This window comes from Globicephala melas, chromosome 4, assembly GCF_963455315.2.
Source record: "Globicephala melas chromosome 4, mGloMel1.2, whole genome shotgun sequence".
Classification (NCBI taxonomy): Eukaryota; Metazoa; Chordata; class Mammalia; order Artiodactyla; family Delphinidae; genus Globicephala; species Globicephala melas.
The window spans coordinates 57,562,957-57,586,871 of NC_083317.1; the positions used below are offsets into that span (position 1 = coordinate 57,562,957).

Genomic DNA, 23,915 nt, shown 5'->3' on the forward strand with positions numbered 1-23,915 from the left:
TTGGGGTCTTCTAAACTTGTGGTTGGATAACATACTTAATCAGTCCTTGCACACTGTAGAAATCAGAGGACACAAACTCAAGAACTCTTAAAATTGTTTAAAAAACCTAATTTTTGTTACTTTACAGATGTTCCACTTAAGCAGACCTCTTCTATAGCTGTAGCTGGAGCTGTAATTGGAGCTGTCCTTGCCCTTTTCATCATTGCCATCTTTGTGACTGTGCTGTTGACTCCTCGAAAAAAGAGACCATCCTACCTTGACAAAGTGTAGGTAAATTTTTTGCTTGTGTTCAACTATGAATATTCAGTATGTGGCAGTCGTTATCTTTACAGCTACTCATATGAAAACTGTCTGAGGGATGGAAGTAAAGATACTGTTAGGTCTTTGTAAGATGACTGGTTTTGTCAGGAAGTCTGACTACATTTTGGTAAATAAACAGTTGCAAGGGGCTGCTAGAGACAAATATATTAGACACCTTTTTAACCTACAGTATATTACATACCTTTCCAAATGGTAACATAATGACTCTACGTTGTCCTGCCTTCTGAATAAAAATGCAGGTCTTCCATGAAGTGGTTGAAAGACAGATATAAAAAATCTTAGAAGTTTAAATTACTTCTTTAAATTGCTTATGCCGGTCTTATGTATAGATATAACTAACTCTAAACTGCCAGAAGTTATTAAATACATTGAGTTTTAAAGCTTTTATCTTAAAGAAATTTGGTTTTGGTGAATTACAAAATGTGCTTTTATTTAAAGAGAAAGCAATGTTTTGGACCTAATCATGAGATAGAATTACAAAACAGAAATTGCACTCTGTTGTATAATCAAAAGACCGAAGTCCCAGTTCCCTTAATTCCATCAGCAGCTTTTGTTGCTTCATCTGTGAAATGTGAATAATACTTTTCCTGCTTACCTCACATGGCTGTGATAAGAGTAGAATAAGATGATGTTTCTGAACTGTGAAGTTCTATACAAATGACATTATTTCTTGTGTGGTTATTAATGATTTTATATGAGGACATGAGGCTGGCTCTGAAGGAATGTATTTCTTCTCTCTTCATAAATGCTTTGTGTATGTCTCTGCCTCTCTAATCTGGCACAGTTAGAGCACTGATCTTTTTGGATTAAGGACACCTGGGTGTTAGCTCTATTACGATCAAATTAGTGGTATGATCATGAACGAGTCACATCACCTCCATGAACCTTGGTTTTCTCACCTAAATAACTTACGGCATCTTGCAGCTATACATTTGCTGTGATTTTTGTTACATTAAAGGAAATAATTACTTTAAATAAAAGGACTATAAAATACCCTTTCAGTCTAATACCTGTAAGACCGATTCCTCTAATATTTCAAGAGTATCTAGCTTGTGGTTAACTTCATCTTCGTTGCCAGATTATCTCAAACTTTTCTATAATTTCCAAAAGATAATTTACTAGTAGACTAGTAATTACATCCATGTAATCATTTTATTTATTATTTGAATTCTGTTCATTTAAAATATTATTTCATGCCCACATGGAGAAGTGAGAATTTGTAATTTCTTTGGCCTCTATAGCTTTCATCCTCTTTATCTTTTAATATAGGTAAAATTTTTATTTGATTTACTGATCTCAATTACTGAAAATTAGTTATCTGTGATCTTCAAAAGTAGGAGAATATATGAAAAATTATTTTCTAAAATGCAGAGAGCTACAAGGTATATTTAATTCTATTTTTGTTGTAATGCAACAATTTAAAAATATATGAAAATACTTTTTTTTTAGTAGATTAGGTCATTTTGGCAAAGATAAATGCATTCCCCAAGGATGTAATGGTCTCTTCATTTATTTCAGGTGCCAAGATTTATAATGGTTTGTAGATTGAAAATCTTAATTTACATGATGAATATTCTAAGAATGACCATGGCTTTTGAAAACTAATTATGGAAGTATTTCCAAAATATAGTATAAGCATATTTTTTCATTATCATTTTAAGATACAGTCTTTTAAATCACTATTATGACACTTTGGAGGAAAGTGTTTTCCATTACACATGTTTGACTATATTTAAAATGTTGGTAGGCATAGTCATATGTAAAAATGTGCAGTACTTAATTAGTCATATACTAGATTACTTGCCTAATAATAATGTTCAAAAAATACTTCTATTTGCTTTTTTAGATTTTTCAAAGAATTGTTTATTTCAGATTAGTCCTAAACATTAGAACCTTTAAAACCAGTTCACTTTTTTGTTCCAATTATGATTGATTAATGGAAATGTAAGAACTGAATTAAACATGTATGCTAATACAAATATTAGTATGAGGAAAATATTCTCAAAACTTAAGCGAATCTTGAATGTTTCCCCCACCCACCCTTTTTTTTTGTTTTTTTGCTAAAAGTGGCAATCACATTTTTTAAACTTTTTAATGCAGGATCGACCTTCCACCCACACATAAACCACCTCCTATGTATGAAGGACAGTCCCCCCCTTTGCCTCAGAAAGACCTTCTATATCAGGTAAGTGTTCCCGAGTACACGTAAAATAAAATGAAATAAAAAATATTAAGCAATGTATATTATTTGTTTCAAAATGTTATCTAGTCATTATACATTAAATATTACATAATAATATATAATCATTTCTCTGAAACATTCAAGGGATCAAATTTAGTCTACAGATTGGTAAGAAAAGAAGCTATGGCCAGTATAGGTAAGACAAATCAACACTGTATTAGGAGTACAAATTTTTACAAAAGCTTATGGCTGAAGACTTATTGTTAATAGAGTTTTATTGACGTAACGATCCATTGTAAAATATGCATTTTTATATAAAATAAAAGGTAGAAAAATTGAATGGTAGGGTCTAATTTATGATGGAGAGGTTTTTCTCCTTGGCATATGTATTTTATTTTTGTTTATTTTTCAGTATATGCAGAATTTTCAGTATATGCATCTAAGTCTTAGCATTCCTTTATTTAGCAACAAAAGGTTTATATTCCAATTTAAAATTCTGGGCATGAATATTGGGCCCCATTTTACACTTAACGATAATTGAAAATTTCTTTTGGAATCAGTTTACAGTAATTCGTGTGAAAGTATTGATTCAGTGCTTCTGTCTTAGATTCTATATCTAGATTAATATGCTCTACTTGGGAAGGTTTAAGCCATAATGCTTTTATTCTTAACTTTAATTGTTTTGTTTTTGCTTTTTTTCTCTATCACCCATGCAGCCTCCTGGGGCTCTAACCCTGTATTGGGGTTTTATTACCTGTGACACTATAATATTTTTCTCCTAAATTATGTCCTGTATCTTCAGCTTGAGTAAGGCAAAGGAATATTTCTGTTAAGATGTTCTCAGCTTCTGTTCCTAGGTTGACCATATAATCAGTCTCCTGCCTGAGCATGGGGCAGGGAGGAGCATTCCGTGGCATGTGCACTCACTGACAATGGGCACCACCTTTGTCATCTTGCACAAGTTTGGTGTCTTAGGGATGAAGATGCGTCATCTTTACAGAACTCTGTTTTCACATAAAGAATATAGCCTCACATCTTTTTTGGCAAATAAATTAACTTGACAAGTAGTGTGAAATGTCAACAAAATATTTAGCTAAAGGTGTTAACTGCTGCAGATGGATAGCTGTTTTTCTCCCTCCACAAAGCTAGTCACTAATTGGAGGATTTCTAGATTCAGGTGTGGGAATTTTTTAAGAATGTTGTTAGTAATTTTTTAGTACAACCCTAATTGCATACAATTTTATTCTTGTCCTTAAAATCAGTTTATTTACTTGTTATTTAATATTTTCAAATTAAATATTTATAAAAGCTTATGAATTGAAAAAAAATTATTCGGCTCAGATCATATGTCCTGGGTTTTAGTTAAGAAAATATAATTTCTATATATGTAAGTGCTGCTAAATAAACACAAAAGGAAGATTTTTCTTGGATGACTTGACAGTGGTACAAACTGCAGTTTTTATCCTTGGAGTCAGACAAGTCTTCCTGGATGGATCAATTTTGGAAGTAGGATTTTGATACATGTGATAAAATTACTCAGTTGTTGATTAGAGTAAATTGCATAATCACAAGCATAAATCTAGGTGGAAATGAACAGTTATGTGAAAGAGTAATAGAAATTTTAGAAAGGAAATTGGTGGGACAGCATCTGCAGTGGATAACAAACATTGGACTTTGGGAGTCAGAGACCATTTACATTTAGTACTATTGTGACTTTTTCCTCATCTGTTAAATTCAGCAGGTGAAAAACATGATTGTTTCCCTCTTCTAGCTATAAAACTGAGTCTATAAAATATTGCTAAGGGTCAGCTGGTTGCTGTCATTTTGCTTAGGAGAGTCAAAACTTGAGTTGGAGATGAAATAATTCTTAATTCTATAAAGATTTTGGGAATAATTGAGGTTAAAATCATTATCCATCAGTAAGATAATTTGTTATGATTCATGTGTTATAATGTCGTATGTTAATTATATGGCTGTCTGCGTTTTAATTAATGTTGTGATATCAAAATGCAAAATACATAGAACTGTTTCCTGGTTACCAAGAAATCTGTAAGTGTGTAATTACTATCTAATTAGTTTCATGCAATGATAGCCTGCTGTAATAGTAAATGCCTTCATAATGTTCCGCTTCAGTAGATAACTTGTCAACTTTAAACTCATGAGGTAATTCCTAATTGAAGTCATTAGTCCCTAGCCCTCACAGCCAGGCCATGCTCCCAAATATTACCATGGCTTTAAGGAAGAGAGTCCCACTTGTTCTACTCATCAGTGTTCTACCCTCGGGAAACCACAGAAAGAAAGAGTTCTTACTACTTAACTTTTGTTTCCCCTGCTTAACCATTACTTTTGTGATAATAGTGCCAAAACTCATACCTGAGAATTTTCCCTCTAAATATAAGTTAGGAGGATGAGGTCTGGTATTGTGAGGGGGTGATTTCCTTGAGTGGGAATGGAACTATTACCATACTGCAGAGAAGATGCATGGAGGCACACATAAGTATGAGGGAAATAAAAAGAAGAATGTCTTGCCTGAAGGCAAAGAATAATTAATACCACCAGCTTGTCATGTTATTAGTTGATAATCCTAGAAAAGTGAGTCTTCATTTAGGAAACAAATACTAACTCAGGACATTTTTTCTTAACATTATAGGTAATAAGTAGGTATATTTTTGGTACAAAAAAATCCAAATACTACAGAAATTTAGAGTTAACGGTTAAAGTTCTGTTTCATCCCCCTATCCCCCAATATATTATTTCTTTCCCTAGAGGTCACCATTGTTAGGAATTTAAATATCCTCCCAAACTTTTTCCACAAGTTTACTTTGAAGTATACATCATCCATATTTACATCTACAAGTAGTTTCTTTATAAACATAAATGTGGTCATAGAAATTGCTTTTTCCACTCTACTACCAATGTTTTTCAGAGTGACTAATGTTGCCACCTTTATCAAAATCCTCTGGGTTATTAAAAATGAAGATTCTTGAACACACATTCAGTTTCACTGAATCAGTATCCCAGGGGTTGGAGACAATGGGCATTTTACCTAGCTCACCAGGTGAATTTTAATGCACATTCAGGTTTGAGAACTATTGCTATTTCTCTGTCTCATTCTTAATGGCTGTAATAGTATTCCATTGTGTTGATATACCACAAATTACCTAATGATATTCCTAGGTTTTTTTTTCTATTACAGTAATTGCTGCATTGAGTGTACTTTTACATATTTTATTGTACACGTATATTTATAAAATATATGCAAAGAAATAGAATTACTGTGAATATTTTTTACATTTAAATAGGTGTCACATTGCTGGCCAGCCTAGCTGTATTAATTTATGTTCCCATAAACAGTATATTAAAACCCATTTCCCTCTCTAATACAGTTTAGTAGAACTTTTGTTGTTGTTGTTGCCAGTTTGATAAAACTGGAAAAACAGTTCATTTAAAAGCTTCATAGATTCCTGGAAGAAGTTTCATAATTGATTGCCTATTTGTAGTTCTGTAAACCACCTATTTGCATCTTTTTTCAAATTTTCAGTTACTTTTTGAACTTCCCTTGTTAATTTTTTAGCAGCTCTTTGATATGGACAGTAATCTTTTGTCTTATATTCGTCTCTTATTTTTTAACTTTATAGTGTCTTATACAGAACGTTTACGTTTTTATGTAGTTAAAATCTCTTTATCTTTTTCCTCATAGTTTCTGGAAGTTATATATTATCTAAAAAGACCATTTCCCCCTCTCTCCCTGATCTGAAATGTTAAAAAATCATACAAAACTCTTCACAGTTTTATGGGATTTTTTTTTTTTTTTAAATAATTTAAAACTTAGGTTTGCTTATTATATAAGGTAGTGACCTACGTTTTTTCCCCAATGGTATAACCAATTGTCCAAAAATTATTGAATTGGCTGTCCTTTTCTATGGTTTGAGGACACTCTTATCCTAAAATAATTTCCCATATATATTAGGTATATTTCTGAACTCTTAGTTTTGTTATGTTGTTCTGTGTTTCTCTTCTTAAAGCAAGACAACACTGTTTTTTTTTAATTTACTTTTATTGAAGTATAGTTGATTCCCAGGGTTGTGTTAGTTTCTGGTGTACAGCAAAGTGACTCAGTTATACGTACGTGTGTGTGTATATATATATACACACATACATACATACACATACATATGTGTGTGTGTATCTGTATAATACTTTTCCGTATTCTTTTCCATTATGGTTTGTTACAGGATATTGAATACAGTTCCCTGTGCTATACAGTAGGACTTTGTTGTTTATCTATTCTATATATAATAGTTTGCATCCGCTAGTATTTCAGCAGAATTTACTATCTGAAAAAATTATGATTTTTTTCCCCAGTAATTCATTATCATATATCATAGTCTTTAGTAAATTTTTGTAAATGTTCATCGCAGTCTTGTGGAGGAAGAGTGTTTCTACATTTTTTTTTGAGTGGCTAATACATGCAAAACAGTATAAAAGGGTATTTTCTAAAGTCTTAGTACCATTTTCCATTCCTACTTACCCTAACGCCACCACCTCCTACAGAAAACCATTTTTATCAATTTCTTGTTTGTCTTCATATGGTTTATGTAAAACATAGACAAGGAAACACACACACATTTTATCTTTTCTCGGATAAAAGGTAACATATATACACTGTTACATATCTTGCCATTTCCTCTTAAGATATACTGGAGCTCTTTCTTTTTGGGGTAAAAATCATTCTCATTCTTTCTTATGTCTACTAAGATTCTAATGTGTGTATATTACGTAGTTTGTAATGTCAAAGTATTTTAATAAACCAATAATGCTGCAGTGAATAGCTTTGTATATATGCTATTTTGTATCTATGCAAGTATAATCTGCAGGCTACATTTTTAGACTTGATCTTGCTACAGCAAGTAGTAAATGTGTTTATATTTTTTATAAGTACTGTCAAATTATCCTCTATAAATATTGTACTGTTTTTTACTCGTGTGAGTAATGTATGAAAGTGCCTGTTTCTCCACATTCTCACCAACAGTATATGTATTCCACTTGATTATTGGTAATCTGATAGGTGGAAAATAGTAAATATATAATTGCAATTTTTCAATCTCATTATTAGCAAGTTTCAGCATCTTTTCAAGTTTTAAACGATCATTTTTTTTTCCTGCAAGATGCCATTCTTTTGTGTGCTATTTAAAAATTTTATAAATAGATATGAAAATTTTTTGTTTTGATTCCAGCATGAATAATATGTACATTGTTCATTGGTATCTAAATTTGTGGTATACAGTGTTAAGTAAGATGACTCATATTCCCATAGATTTATGTGATAAAATAAGAAGATTGAAAAATTAAGAAACTATGTTATGACTAGAACCCTAATGTTATCAAATTGTGTGGCTTTAGAAACATGATGGTCCTACTTGTTATCAAGTTCTGGAGTTAGAGATATGTCCTCCAGGTATCTTAATTTCAGTTACTAATCATACCATATTTCATTTATGGCTTTCTTGAACCTGTTCACCCTACTACTCTTTATAGTTTTATTGATTCTCATTATTTCTCCTCAAAACTCATCTTTCCAACATATCACTGCCAGTTTCCAATAGTATTTTTAGATAAGCTGTTTATGCTCATTATTAATGGTCTGGTTTTCTCCCTGGATCTGAATATTTTAACGTGTTTCCAGATACCAGATATCAGTAGTTATGGTCTTTGGGGTCAGGGAGAAGGGAGAGAGGAAGATGATAAAAGAATTAACATTTTTCTTCCAAATTCAAGGAGACTAAATGACTGAGTGTAATATTTAAGTAAATGAGTCCTGAGTATTTCTAGGATGGTTTTGCCCTAGAGTAGCAAAAAGTTTTCATCTGCCCATTGCCTCCAGTTAATAGGTAGTGGTAATTATTGATAAAAGTAGTAAAAGAATTGTAGGGCCCTGTTCTGGTCTGAGGAGGGAGAAAGTTTTGTGAACAACAAAGCTTGGATGAAATATTGATTTATAAACAAATAATATCTAAATAATATATTCAAATAAAATATCAGTGCAACCTCTGAAGTATAAAGGATTGGTATTTTTACTAAGTCAGAGCTCTACTAATCAATCTTATAAATGAGAAAAGATAAACCTACTTGATATGGTTTCATAAAGATTAATAAATTACCATATGCTACATCCTTAGAACACTGCCTGGCACATAGTGAATACTATGTGTTTGCTGTTATTATCATTATTGTTAGTTAAAAAGAAGCTATGTAATTCTTAGAAAGTTACTAAAGAGACCAAGCAGTGAAATTATTTCAATAGCAGGATAAAATTGTTACTACTTTGGCTCATGTAAACTCGGCATATGTTGCTTTTCGAAATTATTGATACTTTTATTATAAGTTTAGTAGTGCTTGAAATGAAATTAAAATGGAGTTTGCATCTTTTCGTTCATAGTTCCGTTTTGTTTTTTTCTCTGTCATCCATTTATCAAACATATTTCTTAGGTACTAATATGTCAATATTGGGAATACATAGTCAATAAAACAGAGTTAAAAATTCTTGTCTTACTCTATGCCAATAAAATGGACAACCTGGAAGAAATGGACAAATTCTTAGAAATGCATAACCTGCCAAGACTGAATCAGGAAGAAATAGAAAACATAAACAGACCAATCACAAGCACTGAAATTGAAACTGTGATTAAAAATCTTCCAACAAACAAAAGCCCAGGACCAGATGGCTTCACAGGCAAATTCTATCAAACTTTTAGAGAAGAGCTAAGACCTATCCTTCTCAAACTCTTCCAAAATGTAGCAGGGGGAGGAACATTCCCAAACTCATTCTATGAGGCCACCATCACCTTGATACCAAAACCAGACAAGGATGTCACAAAGAAAGAAAACTACAAGCCAATATCACTGATGAACATAGATGCAAAACTCCTCAACAAAATACTAGCAGACAGAATCCAACAGCACATTAAAAGGATCATACACCATGATCAAGTGGGGTTTATTCCAGGAATGCAAGGATTCTTCAATATATGCAAATCAATCAATGTGATACACCATATTAACAAATAGAAGGAGAAAAACCATATGATCATCTCAATAGATGCAGAGAAAGCTTTTGACAAAATTCAACACCCATTTATGATAAAAACCCTGCAGAAAGTAGGTGTAGAGGGAACTTTCCTCAACATAATAAAGGCCATATATGACAAACCCACAGCCAACATTGTCCTTAAGGGTGAAAAACTGAAAGCATTTCCACTAAGATCAGGAACAAGACAAGGTTGCCCACTCTCACCACTCTTATTCAACATAGTTTTGGAAGTTTTAGCCACAGCAATCAGAGAAGAAAAGGAAATAAAAAGAATCCAAATCGGAAAAGAAGAAGTAAAGCTGTCACTGTTTGCAGATGACATGATACTATACATAGAGAATCCTAAAGATGCTACCAGAAAACTACTAGAGCTAATCAATGAATTTGGTAAAGTAGCAGGATGCAAAATTAATGCACAGAAATCTCTGGCATTCCTGTACACTAATGAAAAATCTGAAAGTGAAATCAAGAAAACACTCCCATTTACCATTGCAACAAAAAGAATAAAATATCTAGGAATAAACCTACCTAAGGAGACAAAAGACATGTATGCAGAAAATTATGAGACACTGATGAAAGAAATTAAAGATGATACAAATAGATGGAGAGATATACCATGTTCTTGAATTGGAAGAATCAACATTGTGAAAATGACTCTACTACCCAAAGCAATCTACAGATTCAATGCAATCCCTATCAAACTACCACTGGCATTTTTCACAGAACTAGAACAAAAAATTTCACAATTTGTATGGAAACAAAAGACCCCGAATAGCCAAAGCAATCTTGAGAACGAAAAACGGAGCTGGAGGAATCAGGCTCCCTGACTTCAGACTATAGTACAAAGCTACAGTAATCAAGACAGTATGGTACTGGCACAAAAACAGAAAGATAGATCAGTGGACCAGGATAGAAAGCCCAGAGATAAACCCACGCACACATGGTCACCTTATCTTTGATAAAGGAGGCAGGAATGTACAGTGGAGAAAGGACAGCCTCTTCAATAAGTGGTGCTGAGAAACCTGGAGAGGTACATGTAAAAGTATGAGATCACTCCCTAACACCATACACAAAAATAAGCTCAAAATGGATTAAAGATCTAAAGGTAAGGCCAGAAACTATCAAACTCTTAGAGGAAAACATAGGCAGAACACTCTATGCCATAAATCACAACAAGATCCTTTTTGACCTACCTCCTAGAGAAATGGAAATAAAAACAAAAATAAACAAATGGGACCTAATGAAACTTCAAAGCTTTTCCACAGCAAAGGAAACCATAAACAAGCTCAAAAGACAACCCTCAGAATGGGAGAAAATATTTGCAAATGAAGCAACTGACAAAGGATTAATCTCCAAAATTTATAAGCAGCTCATGCAGCTCAATAACAAAAAAACAAACCCAATCCAAAAATGGGCAGAAGAGCTAAATAGACATTTCTCCAAAGAAGATATACAGACTGCCAACAAACACATGAAAGAATGCTCAACATCATTAATCATTAGAGAAATGCAAATCAAAACTACAATGAGATATCATCTCACACCAGTCAGAATGGCCACCATCAAAAAATCTAGAAACAATAAATGCTGGAGAGGGTGTGGAGAAAAGGGCACACTCTTGCACTGCTGGTGCGAATGTGAATTGGTACAGCCACTATGGAGAATAGTATGGAGGTTCCTTAACAAACTACAAATAGAACTACCATATGACCCAGCAGTCCCACTACTGGGCATATACCCTAGAAAACCATAATTCAAAAAGAGTCATGTACCAAAATGTTCATTGCAGCTCTATTTACAATAACCAGGAGATGGAAACAACCTAAGTGCCCATCATGAGATGAATGGATAAAGAAGATGTCACACATATATACAATGGAATATTACTCAGCCATGAAAAGAAATGAAATTGAGCTATTTGTAATGAGGTGGATGGACCTAGAGTCTGTCATACAGAGTGAAGTAAGTCAGAAAGAGAAAGACAAATACCGTATGCTAACACATATATATATGGAATTTAAGAAAAATAAATGTCATGAAGAACCTAGGAGTAAGACAGGAATAAAGACACAGACCTACTGGAGAATGGACTTGAGGATATGGGGAGGGGGAAGGGTAAGCTGTGACAAAGTGAGAGAGTGGCATGGACATATATACACTACCAAATGTAAAATAGCTAGTGGGAAGCAGCCGCATAGCACAGGGAGATCAGCTCCGTGCTTTGTGACCGCCTGGAGGGGTGGGATATGGAGGGTGGGAGGGAGGGAGATGCAAGAGGGAAGAGATATGGGAACATATGTATAACTGATTCACTTTGTTATAAAGCAGAAACTTACACACCATTGTAAACCAATTATACTCCAATAGAGATTTAAAAAAAAAATTCTTTATGGAGCTTACATTTTAGTGACAAATAGGTAAATACCTATGTTTTTTCCCCCTTTTTTTGGAAAGAATTTTATTGAAGTATAATTGGCATACAGCAGATACACAAACACATACATACATAGATACCCTAGAAACACCACCACAATAAAGATAATGTATATATTCATCATTTTCAAAAGTTTCCTGGTACCCCTTTGTAATCTTCCTCTCTTGTCATTTCCCTGATCCCTTTCTACATCCCAGGGAACCAACTACTAATCTGCTTTCTATCTATATACATTAGTTTAAATGTTCTTGAATTTTATGTAACAATCATACAGTAGATTCTCTTTTCTGGTCTTGCTTCTTTCACTCCACATAATGATTTTGAGATTTCTTCATGTTGTTTTGGTCTTTCCTTTATTCCTTTTAGATAGGTGTACCTTGTAGAGATACTACATTTTGTTTATACATTTACCTATTGATGGATATTTGCATTATTTCCAGTTTGGGGTTATTATAAGCAATGCTGCTATGAACATTTATGTATGTCTTTGTGTGAACATATGCTTTCATTTGTCTTGGGTAAACCTGTACATGTGGAATGACTGGATCATATGGTAAATGTAACTTAAAAAGTGTAACTTTTTAAGAAAATGCCAAACTGTCATCCTAAGTGGTTTTACCATTTATGTTCCCACCAGCAATGTATGAGTTGCTCCATACCCTTGCTACCATTTATTATTATCAGACTTTAAAAATTTTAGGTACTAATAGGTGTGTGGTTAGTTCATTATTATTTTAGTTTTTTCCCTAATTACTAATACATGTAACTTTTTTTCCTTTGCTGATTTGGCTTCTTTAATGAAGTCTCTGTTCAAATATTTGCTCATTTTTATTGGATTTTTAAAAATTATTGGATTTTGAGAGTTCTTTATATGTTTTGTGTTATGGAATGCGTGTTTGTGCCCCTCCCACTCATTCATACATTGAAACCCTCATCACCAATGTGATAGTATTTGACAATGGGACCTTTGGGAGTGATTAGGTCAGCAAGCTGGAGCTCTTATAATGGGATTAGTGCCCTCAGTAAAAAGAGACAGGGGAGAGCTTATTTCTCTTTCTTTTCTCTGCCTTGTGAGATTACAACAAGAAGATAGCTGACTGCAAACTAGGAAGAGGGCCCTCACCAAGAACCGAAATCTTAGACACATAGGAGGTTTGGACTTCCATAGAACTGTGAGAAATAAGTGTTTATTCTTTGCTTAAAGAATGGCTTCATCTATATGTGTTAATATACGATATTTGTTTTTCTCCTTCTGGCTTACTTCACTTTGTATAATAGATTCTACCATGCATAAATTAGATAGCTAGTGGGAACATGCTATAAAGCGTAGGAAGCTCAGCGCCGTGCTCTGTGATGTCCTAGAATGGGTGGGAAGAGAGGGGGGTTGGGAGGGAGGTCCAAGAGGGAGGACATAGAGGTATACATATAGCTGATTCATTTCATTGTACAGCAGAAACTAACACAACACTGTAAAGCAATTATACTCCAATTTAAAAAAGAAATTAAGACAGATTAAAAAAAAACAAAACACAAAAAATGAAAAAAAAGAATGGCTTCACCTAATCCATGTTAATTTGTTATAGCAACCTGAGCAGAATAAGACATTTTGATACAAGTCCTTTGTTAGATAATATGATTTGGAAACATTTTCTCCCATTCTCTTGGTCGTCATTCTCTAAACTGATTTTTGAAGAGCAGTTCTTAATTCTGAGGAAGTCTGATTTATATGATGGCAACGTAATGCCATGCTTTCTTTCTGGAATGTGGGTGTGTTGTGGTAATACCGATTTTTATTAGTTTCTATTAATTTGGTTAATATATTTCTATGATATATCATTTTTATTTTTCCTGTATAAGCATCAGCAATTAGGAAATTTAATGAATTATTTCAAAGACAGTAGATTTTCTTTGTCACTAGTGTTCCTTCAGTATCTGGTATCCTCAGGAGACATAAATAGTGTAAGTAATTCTAATCTCACCTGAGAAATATAGAAATTAGGAAGATTTGGCCTCTGTATATAGTATTTTGTGGCCCGTGGTACTGAAGCAGCCATTATGTCTTTATATGTTCTGTTCATCTCTATATCAAAAACAGTAGTTGGCACAGAGAATAACTCTTGTTTTCAGTAGAATCAAATGGGACCTAACAGTTTTGTTATAATCATTAAGAAGATTCAGATTCACTTATTTTGACTTGCTGTAAGTTATGGAAATACTTTAAGAAACTTTATTTTAGATTTACTGTATACATGTAAACCAGAACAGATCTGGGGAACCTGGAGAGATGATTTCTAGGCAATAAAGATTTTGAGTTTAATTGCATTTTAGTATTTTTAAATGGTTTTGCCAGCATTAGTGCATTTGTTATGTGATTTTTCAGAAAGGAGTTGAAATCCTCTGACCCCGATTCTGATTGTTTCTGATTTGTAGCTGAACTAAGTGGGAAAGTTAGGTCTATCTTAAGAAAGAAAAAAAAATTAAGTAATGCAGTATTTCCCTCAGAACTATTTCTAATACAGATTGAATTATTTTATGTAGATTAAATGATAGAAAAGAGCTGGCTTCATCCTAGTCACCAATACTCATTACCAAAAAAAAAGCAGTAGATGATTAAAGTAAAAGAACTACATGTTGGCCTTTTAAGATGTTCTGAGCAATCCAGAGAGAATATTTAATTCACACCTTTTCGTAAGACTTTTTATAGTAAAATTCCACTTGGTTCTGTCTATGTTATAAACATCTCACCTTCTTTCTTCCTTTCAAATCCTATCTATGTTATAAACATCTCATCGTTTTTCTTCCTTTTAAATCCGTAAACGAGTTATAAGAACTGATTCATTATAAAAATTATATACTCACTATTTGTTCTTAATAGATGTGTATTTCTGAGTTTCCTGTTTTTCTGTTTTCTTAATTATAAATTATAAATTTCTATAAATAGAAACCATGATTTACTACTGCCTTTGTAACCTTTCTTGGTGTCTAATAAACTGCTCTGTACAAAGGCTACTCAGGAATTGTTGTTGAGTTGCTGTGATAGTGAAATTGTTTGCAAAGTCAGTTTCCCGAGCTAGCTGAGGGTTATTCCATGAGTTTGGGGGAACAAAGAAGACAGCAGAATCTATAATAGTGTCACCTCATCCTTCTGCCTGTGTAATACCTAGAAAGTTTATTTTAAACAACTTGGAAATTTTATAGCCAGTCCATCATTCATTTTGAGTAAGATGGTGTAACAAGGTGCCAATCTATAATATCTTATCATTTCCAAAGATTTAATCACCATATACTCCTAATAACTGGAAATGAACCTCAACTTTTTGACATTACCACCAGAATACTTTTAGAGCACCTCATAAACCATGTTAAAGTCTGAAATATTAACTCAGATTTAATACTAAACTTTAGGGAATAAAACTGTTTTAATGGCTCAATGCTACTTGGGAACTCCTGCAAAAAAGTATTATCCTAACCATTAATTTACTTAACTTGTGTTTTTTGCCTTGATTTTTGAAGAATTAAATTTAGGCTATTCATACCTGAGACGCAGTCAGAATATTCAATTTCGAGTGGTTTGAGATCTGTGTTAAATTCACACTGCCACCAGGGAACTATAATTCTTAATTAGAGGTGACTTTTGATTGACTCATGAGTAATGAGAAGTAAAAGAATTATTGAAGTTAAGTACAGTAAGCTAAGTACAATGAACTTTCCTCCCAAATTTTAGGGGACCTAATAGCATTCTTTATTTAAAAGCGCTCATGATATCCTTTATTGGGAGAGATTCCTTTTTAAGTACAGAGACAGAGAGCTGAGTTACTTTAAATGTTCAGAGCAACTAAATTTTTTTCAGAGAATAGACTTCTTATATGTGAATTAAATTTTACATAGACATTATCAAGCAAACTTTACTTTGAATTTGGATACTTAGTCGTAATTTTCGTCTTGGCAAATTGTTGTTTTGAAGTTATTTTGACGTGTTAAATATAAAAAATTAGTAAAGGCCACACATGAACTTTTGAGAGAATAATGTAAATAATATATTATTTTAGATAATTGTTACCCATATGGCTAAACTTATAATGTTCATTCATTCATTCAGTGAATTACAGTAAACTATGCTGAGTGATTTTTTTTTTTTTTTTAGACTCTTCCTAAGCAGATTCAGTTATGGAGTCCTTGGTTAAATTAAGCTGACCTAAATGGAGTGTTCCTTCAGGCAGCAGCTGTCATATCGTGATGTGTGCAGTGCTAGTGCGGCCTCCATGCCTGCCACAATGCCTGACTTACCATCAGAGAATAGTAATAGAGATAAACAGAGATTAATAAGAGAGATTAGTAGAGATTAATTTAGTGATATCTTTTACGACCTGTTAACATGAAATCACTATGGGAAGACTAACTCAGACTATTGACTATTATCAAAACATTCCTAACATATTGGGACAGCAATCTTGTATCCTAGAATTTCCAGGATTGTCCTAATTTCACATATTCATGCTTTAGTGTCAGTATGTATTTAAGTGCACCTATCCCAATTTTGAGACTTCTTGCACTTTCCCAAGCCTTTTCTCCAATTTCTTAATAGCTTCTTTCTCCATTTCTGATCATTCTAATTCAAAGTACTTTCTTCCTATATTTAAAATGACTCCTATATCTTAACATCTGAAAAATATTCCTAAGATAATTAGAAGAATATCTAATTTAGAATAAAATGTGCAATGTGAACTATAGGAAAAGAACTTGTCACAGTGATATTCACTTTCAAAAGTAATAGGAGACATTAATCTTACAGAACTTCAAGAGGTAGAGAGCAAGCTGGGTTCTAATTTTCTGATCTGCTACGTATTATATCATTTATTTAATATTTCATTTTTATTCCCTATTTCATAAAATGATAGAGTAACTAGAAAACACATAAGATACATTTAGGAAGAACCAGAAAATGGGGTAATTGACCCTTTCATTTAGTTGATTCAGATTTCTTAAATAAAATGGCATTAGAGTCAAGATTTTCATTAAAGTAAAATTTTAAGTTTGAAACCTCTTAAATTTGAAGAAAGCATGTTTGAATGAGCCAATTTAAACATTTCTAAATAGTCCGTTGGCTTTTTTCTTTTAATAAAAAACCTAAATGATAAAGCATAGGCCATATATATTTTTTTAATGCTACAAGTTAGAAATCAGAAATACTAAATAAAATTGTGTTACACTTCGTGTATTACACTTGTCTAACACTTGGAAATTAAATTCAAGATGCTTTTTGGTTTAGAAAGCTTTACAATGTCAAAAATTAAGAAAAATTAAAAAAATCTAATAGATGGAAAAACGTTCTAAAGGCTTTGTTTTGGATAAAGTAGTCAAGATCCCAGTTTATCCTTGGGTGAATTAACCTTAGTCATTTGACCTAGAGCCACTAAGTTATTCCATTTTTTTATGAGTATGGGACTCTGTCACCCAGTCTGCCTTTGCAATTTGTCAGATGAGTTTCCATAGTTACCAACCTACCATAGTACAAATTTCCTGTTCCTGGGCATGATAGTAGACATAGTTAGCACTCTCTTTCCCCAGAGACATGCTGTCGCCACTGGTTAAGTTTAGTTGTGGCATGATTCCAGATTTATTTTGTTGATTCTTTGGCACATGTTGTCAGACCAAGATGTTTGTCCCCTCAATTTTATGTACTCTGTTTGCTTTACTGATGTTTGCTTAATTAGGAATATGTGCAGGGCAAGCAATTAGCCTATTGTTGACTCATTGTTTTTTAATGTATTGCTTGCTATTTGGGAATCTGACTCTGAAAAGATATAAGCCCCAAAGTGATATACGTGTTTCCTTGGGCGTATAAATTAAGAAGTTAATCTTATAATTCAGACGAAACAGTATTTTATTACTGAGGAATTAGTAAGACTTGTTGGGGGAAAAGACTTACCAGAGTGGTACTTTGGTTTGAATCATTGGTGCTGCCTTACAAATATTTTTCAAAAATCATTAGGCTTGTTATCATTCCCATATTTATAAAAATGCACAACTCACTTTCTTTACCTTTGTGTGCTGATTACTAGCAAATATGTATGTAATATATTCAGGATCGCCTCTTATGATGACCTCCTGTATGTCTATTTTTTTTTTATTCTTCAATTTGTTAATATGGTGTATCACATTGATTGATTTGCATATATTGAAGAATCCTTGCATCCCTGGGATAAATCCCATTTGATCATGGTGTATGATACTTTTTTTTTTAATTCAAACAGAAAGTCACAAAAATTATAATCATCCTCATCAGTTCACTCAGTCCCGTGTAATTAATTTTTTTTTCTTGATCTTTTGTTAGCACTTTTATGAATTCATCAGTTTTCCATTAGAGTTCTGAAAATGCTTATTCATTCAGTTCAGCAGTATAGTCAGTTACCAGAAACCTGTACTTGTCAGAGCCTTTTCCATGAATTCTTTGAAGATGAAACCCTTTTATAGGAACATTTTTGCAAAAGCATCAGAGTACACCCAGAACTGTCTGTAAATGACAAAAGACGTAAAAATGACCACGGTTAAAGATTTGATGAAAGTTCATAGTAATGTAATTGACAAGGAAATTTAGTTAGTTCTGAGATATACATTTTATAGTAATAAGTAGAATTATGACTTATAACATTATACCAGAACATATAAGATTTTTAGAAATTTCATGTACTGTCTGAAACATTTATATTAACATATTTCCATACAAATAACCCAAAGAAAGATTAGTATTAGTTGGTTTTTTTGTTTGTTTGTTTGCTTTTTTATACTGCAGGGATTGCATTGAATCTGTAGATTGCTTTGGATAATATAGTCATTTTCACAATATTGATTCTTCCAATCCAAGAACATGGTATATCTCTCCATCTGTTGGTGTCATCTTTAATTTCTTTCATCAGTGTCTTATAGTTTTCTGCATAGAGGTCTTTTGTCTCCCTAGGTAGGTTTATTCCTAGGTATTTTATTCTTTTTGTTGCAGTGGTAAATGGGAGTGTTTCCATAATTTCTCTTACAGATTTTTCATCATTAGTGTATAGGGATGCAAGAGATTTCTGTGCAATAATTTTGTATCCTGCAACTTTACCAAATTCATTGATTAGTAGTTTTCTGGTGGCATTTTTAGGATTCTCTATGTATACTATCATGTCATCTGCAGCGACAGTTTTACTTCTTCTTTTCCAATTTGTATTCCTTTTATTTCTTTTCCTTCTCTGATTGCCATGGCTAGGACTTCCAAAACTATGTTGAATAATAGTGGTGAGAGTGGACATGCTTATCTCGTTCTTGATCTTAGAGGAAATGCTTTCAGTTTTTCACCATTGAGAATAATGTTTGCTGTGGCTTTGTCGTATATGGCCTTTATTATGTGGAGGTAGGTTCCCTCTATGCCCACTTGCTGCAGAGTTTTTATCATAAATCGTTGTTGAATTTTCTCAAAAGCTTTTTCTGCATCTATTGAGGTGATCATATGGTTTTTATTCTTCAATTTGTTAATATGGTGTATCACACTAATTGATTTGCATATATTGAAGAATCCTTGCATCCCTGGGATAAATCCCACTTGATCATGGTGTATGATCCTTTTAATGTGTTGTTGGATTCTTTTTTTTTTTTACATGTTTATTGGAGTATAATTGCTTTACAAGGGTGTGTTAGTTTCTGCTTTATAACAAAGTGAATCAGTTATACATATACATATGTTCGCATATCTCTTCCCTCTTGCATCTCCCTCCCTCCAACCCTCCCTATCCCACGACTCTAGGTGGTCACAAAGCAGCGAGCTGATCTCCTTGTGCTATGCGGCTGCTTCCCACTAGCTATCTATTTTACGTTTGGTAGTGTATATATGTCCATGCCACTCTCTCACTTTGTCACAGCTTACCCTTCCCCCTCCCCATATTGTTGTTGGATTCTGTTTGCTAGTATTTTGTTGAGGATTTTTGCATCTATATTCATCAGTGATATTGGTCTATAATTTTCTCTTTTTGTAGTATCTTTGTCTGGTTTTGGTATCAGGGTGATGGTGGCCTCATAGAATGAGTTTGGGAGTGTTCCTTCCTCTGCAATTTTTTGGAAGAGGTTGAGAAGGTTGGGTGTTAGCTCCTTTGTAAATGTTTGATAGAGTTCACCTGTGAAGCCATCTGGTCCTGGACTTCTGTTTGTTGGAAGATTTTTAATCACAGTTTCAATTGCATTACTTGTGACTGGTCTGTTCGTATTTTCTGTTTCTTCCTGGTTCAGTCTTGGAGGGTTATACCTTTGTAAGAATTTGTCCATTTCTTCCAGGTTATCCATTTTATTGGCATGATCTTTGCTATTGTTTTCTTTGTTTCTATTTCATTTATTTCTGCTCTGGTTTTTATGATTTCTTTCCTTCTGCTAACTTTGGGTTTTGTTTGTTCTTCTTTCTCTAGTTCCTTTAGGTGTAAGGTTAGATTGTTTACTTGAGATTTTTCTTGTTTCTTGAGGTAGGCTTGTATAGCTATAAACTTCTCTCTTAGAACTGCTTTTGCTGCATCTCATAGGTTTTGGATCATTGTGTTTTCATTGTCATTTGTCTCTAGGTATTTTTTGATTTCCTCTTTGCTTTCTTCAGTGATCTCTTGGTTATTTAGTAACGTATTGTTTAGCCTCCATGTGTTTGTGTTTTTTACGTTTTTTTCCCCTGTAATTCATTTCTAATCTCATAGCGTTGGTTAGAAAAGATGGTTGATATGATTTCAATTTTCTTAAATTTACTGAGGCTTGATTTGTGGCCCAAGACGTGATCTATCTTGGAGAATGTTCCGTGCGCACTTGAGAAGAAAGTGTAATCTGCTGTTTTTGGATGGAATGTCCTATAAATATCAATTAAATCTATCTGGTCTATTGTGTCATTTAAAGCTTCTGTTTCTTTATTTATTTTCATTTTGGATGATCTGTCCATTGATGTAAGTGAGGTGTTGAAGTCCCCCACTATTATTGTGTTATTGTCAATTTCCTCTTTTATAGCTATTAGCAGTTGCCTTATGTATTGAGGTGCTCCTATGTTGGGTGCATATATATTTGTAATTGTTATATCTTCTTCTTGGATTGATCCCTTGATCCTTACATAGTGTCCTTCCTTGTCTCTTGTAACATTCTTTATTTTAAAGTCTATTTTATCTGATATGATTATTGCTACTCCAGCTTTCTTTTGATTTACATTTGCATGGAATATCTTTTTCCATCCCCTCACTTTCAGTCTGTATGTGTCCGTAGGTCTGAAGTGGGTCTCTTGTAGACAGCATATATATGGGTCTTGTTTTTGTATCCATTCAGCGAGCCTGTGTCTTTTTCGTTCGAGCATTTAATCCATTCACGTTTAAGGTAATTATCAATATGCATGTTCCTATGACCATTTTCTTAATTGTTTTGGGTTTGTTTTTGTAGGTCCTTTTCTTCTCTTGTGTTTCCTACTTAGAGAAGTTCCTTTAGCATTTGTTGTAGAGCTGGTTTGGTGGTGCTGAATTCTCTTAGCTTTTGCTTGTCTGTAAAGCTTTTGATTTCTGCATCGAATCTGAATGAGATCCTTGCCGGGCAGAGTAATCTTGGTTGTAGGTTCTTCCCTTTCATCACTTTAAGTATATCATGCCACTCCCTTCTGGCTTGTAGAGTTTCTGCTGAGAAATCAGCTGCTAGCCTTATGGGAGTTCCGTTGTATGTTATTTGTCGTTTTTCCCTTGCTGCTTTCAATAATTTTTCTTTGTCTTTATTTTTTGCCAGTTTGATTACTATGTGTCTTGGCCTGTTTCTCCTTGTGTTTATCCTGTATGGGACTCTCTGCCCTTCCTGGACTTGGGTGGCTATTTCCTTTCCCATGTTAGGGAAGTTTTCGACTATAATCTCTTCAAATATTTTCTCTGGTCCTTTCTCTCTCTCTTCTTCTGGGACCCCTATAATACGAATGTTGTTGCGTTTAATGTTGTTCCAGAGGTCTCTTAGGCTGCCTTCATTTCTTTTCATTCTTTTTTCTTTATTCTGTTCCGTAGCAGTGAATTGCACCATTCTGTCTTCCAGGTCACTTGTCCGTTCTTCTGCCTCAGGTGTTCTGCTATTGATTTCTTCTAGTGTAGTTTTCATTTCAGTTATTGTATTGTTCATCTCTGTTTGTTCTTTAATTCTTTTAGGTCTTTGTTAAACATTTCTTGTACCTTCTCGATGTTTGCCTCCATTGTTTTTCCAAGGTCCTGGATCATCTTCACTGTCATTATTCTGAATTCTTTTTCTGGAAGATTGCCTATCTCCACTTCATTTAGTTGTTTTTCTGGGGTTTTATCTTGTTCCTTCATCTGGTACATAGCCCTCTTCCTTTTCATGTTGTCTATCTTTCTGTGAATGTGGTTTTTGTTCCCCAGGCTGTAGGATTGTAGTTCTTCTTGCTTCTGCTCTCTGCTCACTGGTGGATGAGGCTATCTAAGAGGCTTTATAGGAGGGACTCTGTCTATTTCTTGTTTTTCAGGAGACCCAGCTTTAGTTCATTTAGCATTTCTATGATTACATAGTTACTTATCTGTTTTTTCCACAGAGCTGAACAACTCTATGATTTCCTATTGTTCTTTTAATTTGGGGAGTATAATTTTTCTTTGTAGCTTTAGAAAACAGAGCTAGGACCAGAAGGTGAAGGACATAGAAACATAGATTTGAATACTCAGTGTAAAGAAGACCTTTCCATTAGTTAGGTCTGTCTGATAATGGGGTGATATAAGAACTAATAGTTCATATTTCCCGACTTGCCTTGTTTAAAGGACTTAGCTGATGTCTTTTGTTGTATGTGATAGGAGGCATTAATGAATTGGAAGTAAAATTGAATTTCAAGGCCCATTCTAGTCCTGTTGTTGCAGGAAGGGATACCCCTTCCAGGGCCCAAGAGTGGGCTCTTGTCTAACACTCTGAAATGAATTGTCGGAGGAGACACCCGTGCTGACAAAGCAAGAGACTTTATTGGGAAGGGGCACCTGGGTGGAGTGTAGGAGGGTAAGGGAACCCAGGAGGACTGCTCTGCCATGTGGCTTGCAGTCTCGGTTTTTACTGTGATGGGATTAGTTTCTGGGTTGTCTCTGGCCAATCATTCTGACTCAGGGTCCTTTCTGGTGGCGCACACAACTGCTCAGCCAAGTTAGATTCCAGCAAGGAGGATTCTGGGAGATTGGTAGGACATGTGGACTGGCATCTCCTCTCTCTCCTTTTGACCTTTCAAGTATTCTTCTTGTTGGTGGTGGCTTGTTACTTCCATGTTCCTTACAAACATCTCCTGTCATAAAATAACTCATGCAGATTGTTACTGTCTTTGCCTGGCCAGGACGGGCGGTTTCAGTCCGTGTTTCCCCTAACACTATCTCTTGATTTTTTTCTTTTTTTCCCTGAGTAAATAATATTGGTGGTAGATTGAAAAATAACATTGGTGTTACTTGGGACCAGTGTTCTGCATAAATATTTCAGTGTGATTCTGAGCGTAATATTTAACTATATAATTGATTAGTTAGTTAATGAGTTACTAAAAGCGGTCACATTAGAGGTAACCGACTGTATTCTATCCATGTTTTCATTGAGTGTAATTTCAAGACCTATTTCCATGTAGTATTATTGAGTCTTCATAAAAAGCAATTTGACATATGCAAAACTTACTTAACATTTTTTTCACCTTTTTTTACGGAAGAAAAAGATCTTCTTCTTAAAATGCAAATTATACCTTGTTTTATGGCTGTTTTATGACTGTTTGACTGCCCACATAGATACTAAAGCTTAAAATACACTTTGAATGAAATCTTTACGGTGGTTTTACTACAATGAATAGTAGATGAAATATAGAACTTGCCAACTGCAGAATATTTCATGTACATAAGTAACTT

At 33.8% G+C, this 23,915-nt stretch overlaps 1 protein-coding gene across 2 annotated transcripts in view; it reads left to right on the plus strand.

The window, feature by feature from the left end:
- Nucleotides 1–23,915, plus strand: part of LOC115842124 (nectin-3) — a 145,440-nt gene that overhangs the window by 85,720 nt on the left and 35,805 nt on the right. The window contains exons 6-7 of one of the 2 annotated variants that reach the window (XM_030836743.2): nucleotides 128–266; nucleotides 2,422–2,506. In XM_030836743.2, the coding sequence (XP_030692603.2) occupies nucleotides 128–266; nucleotides 2,422–2,506 (224 nt within the window). Of the gene's footprint in view, nucleotides 1–127; nucleotides 267–2,421; nucleotides 2,507–23,915 lie in introns of those variants that run through there. The other variant, XM_070045450.1, reaches the window with a different exon arrangement.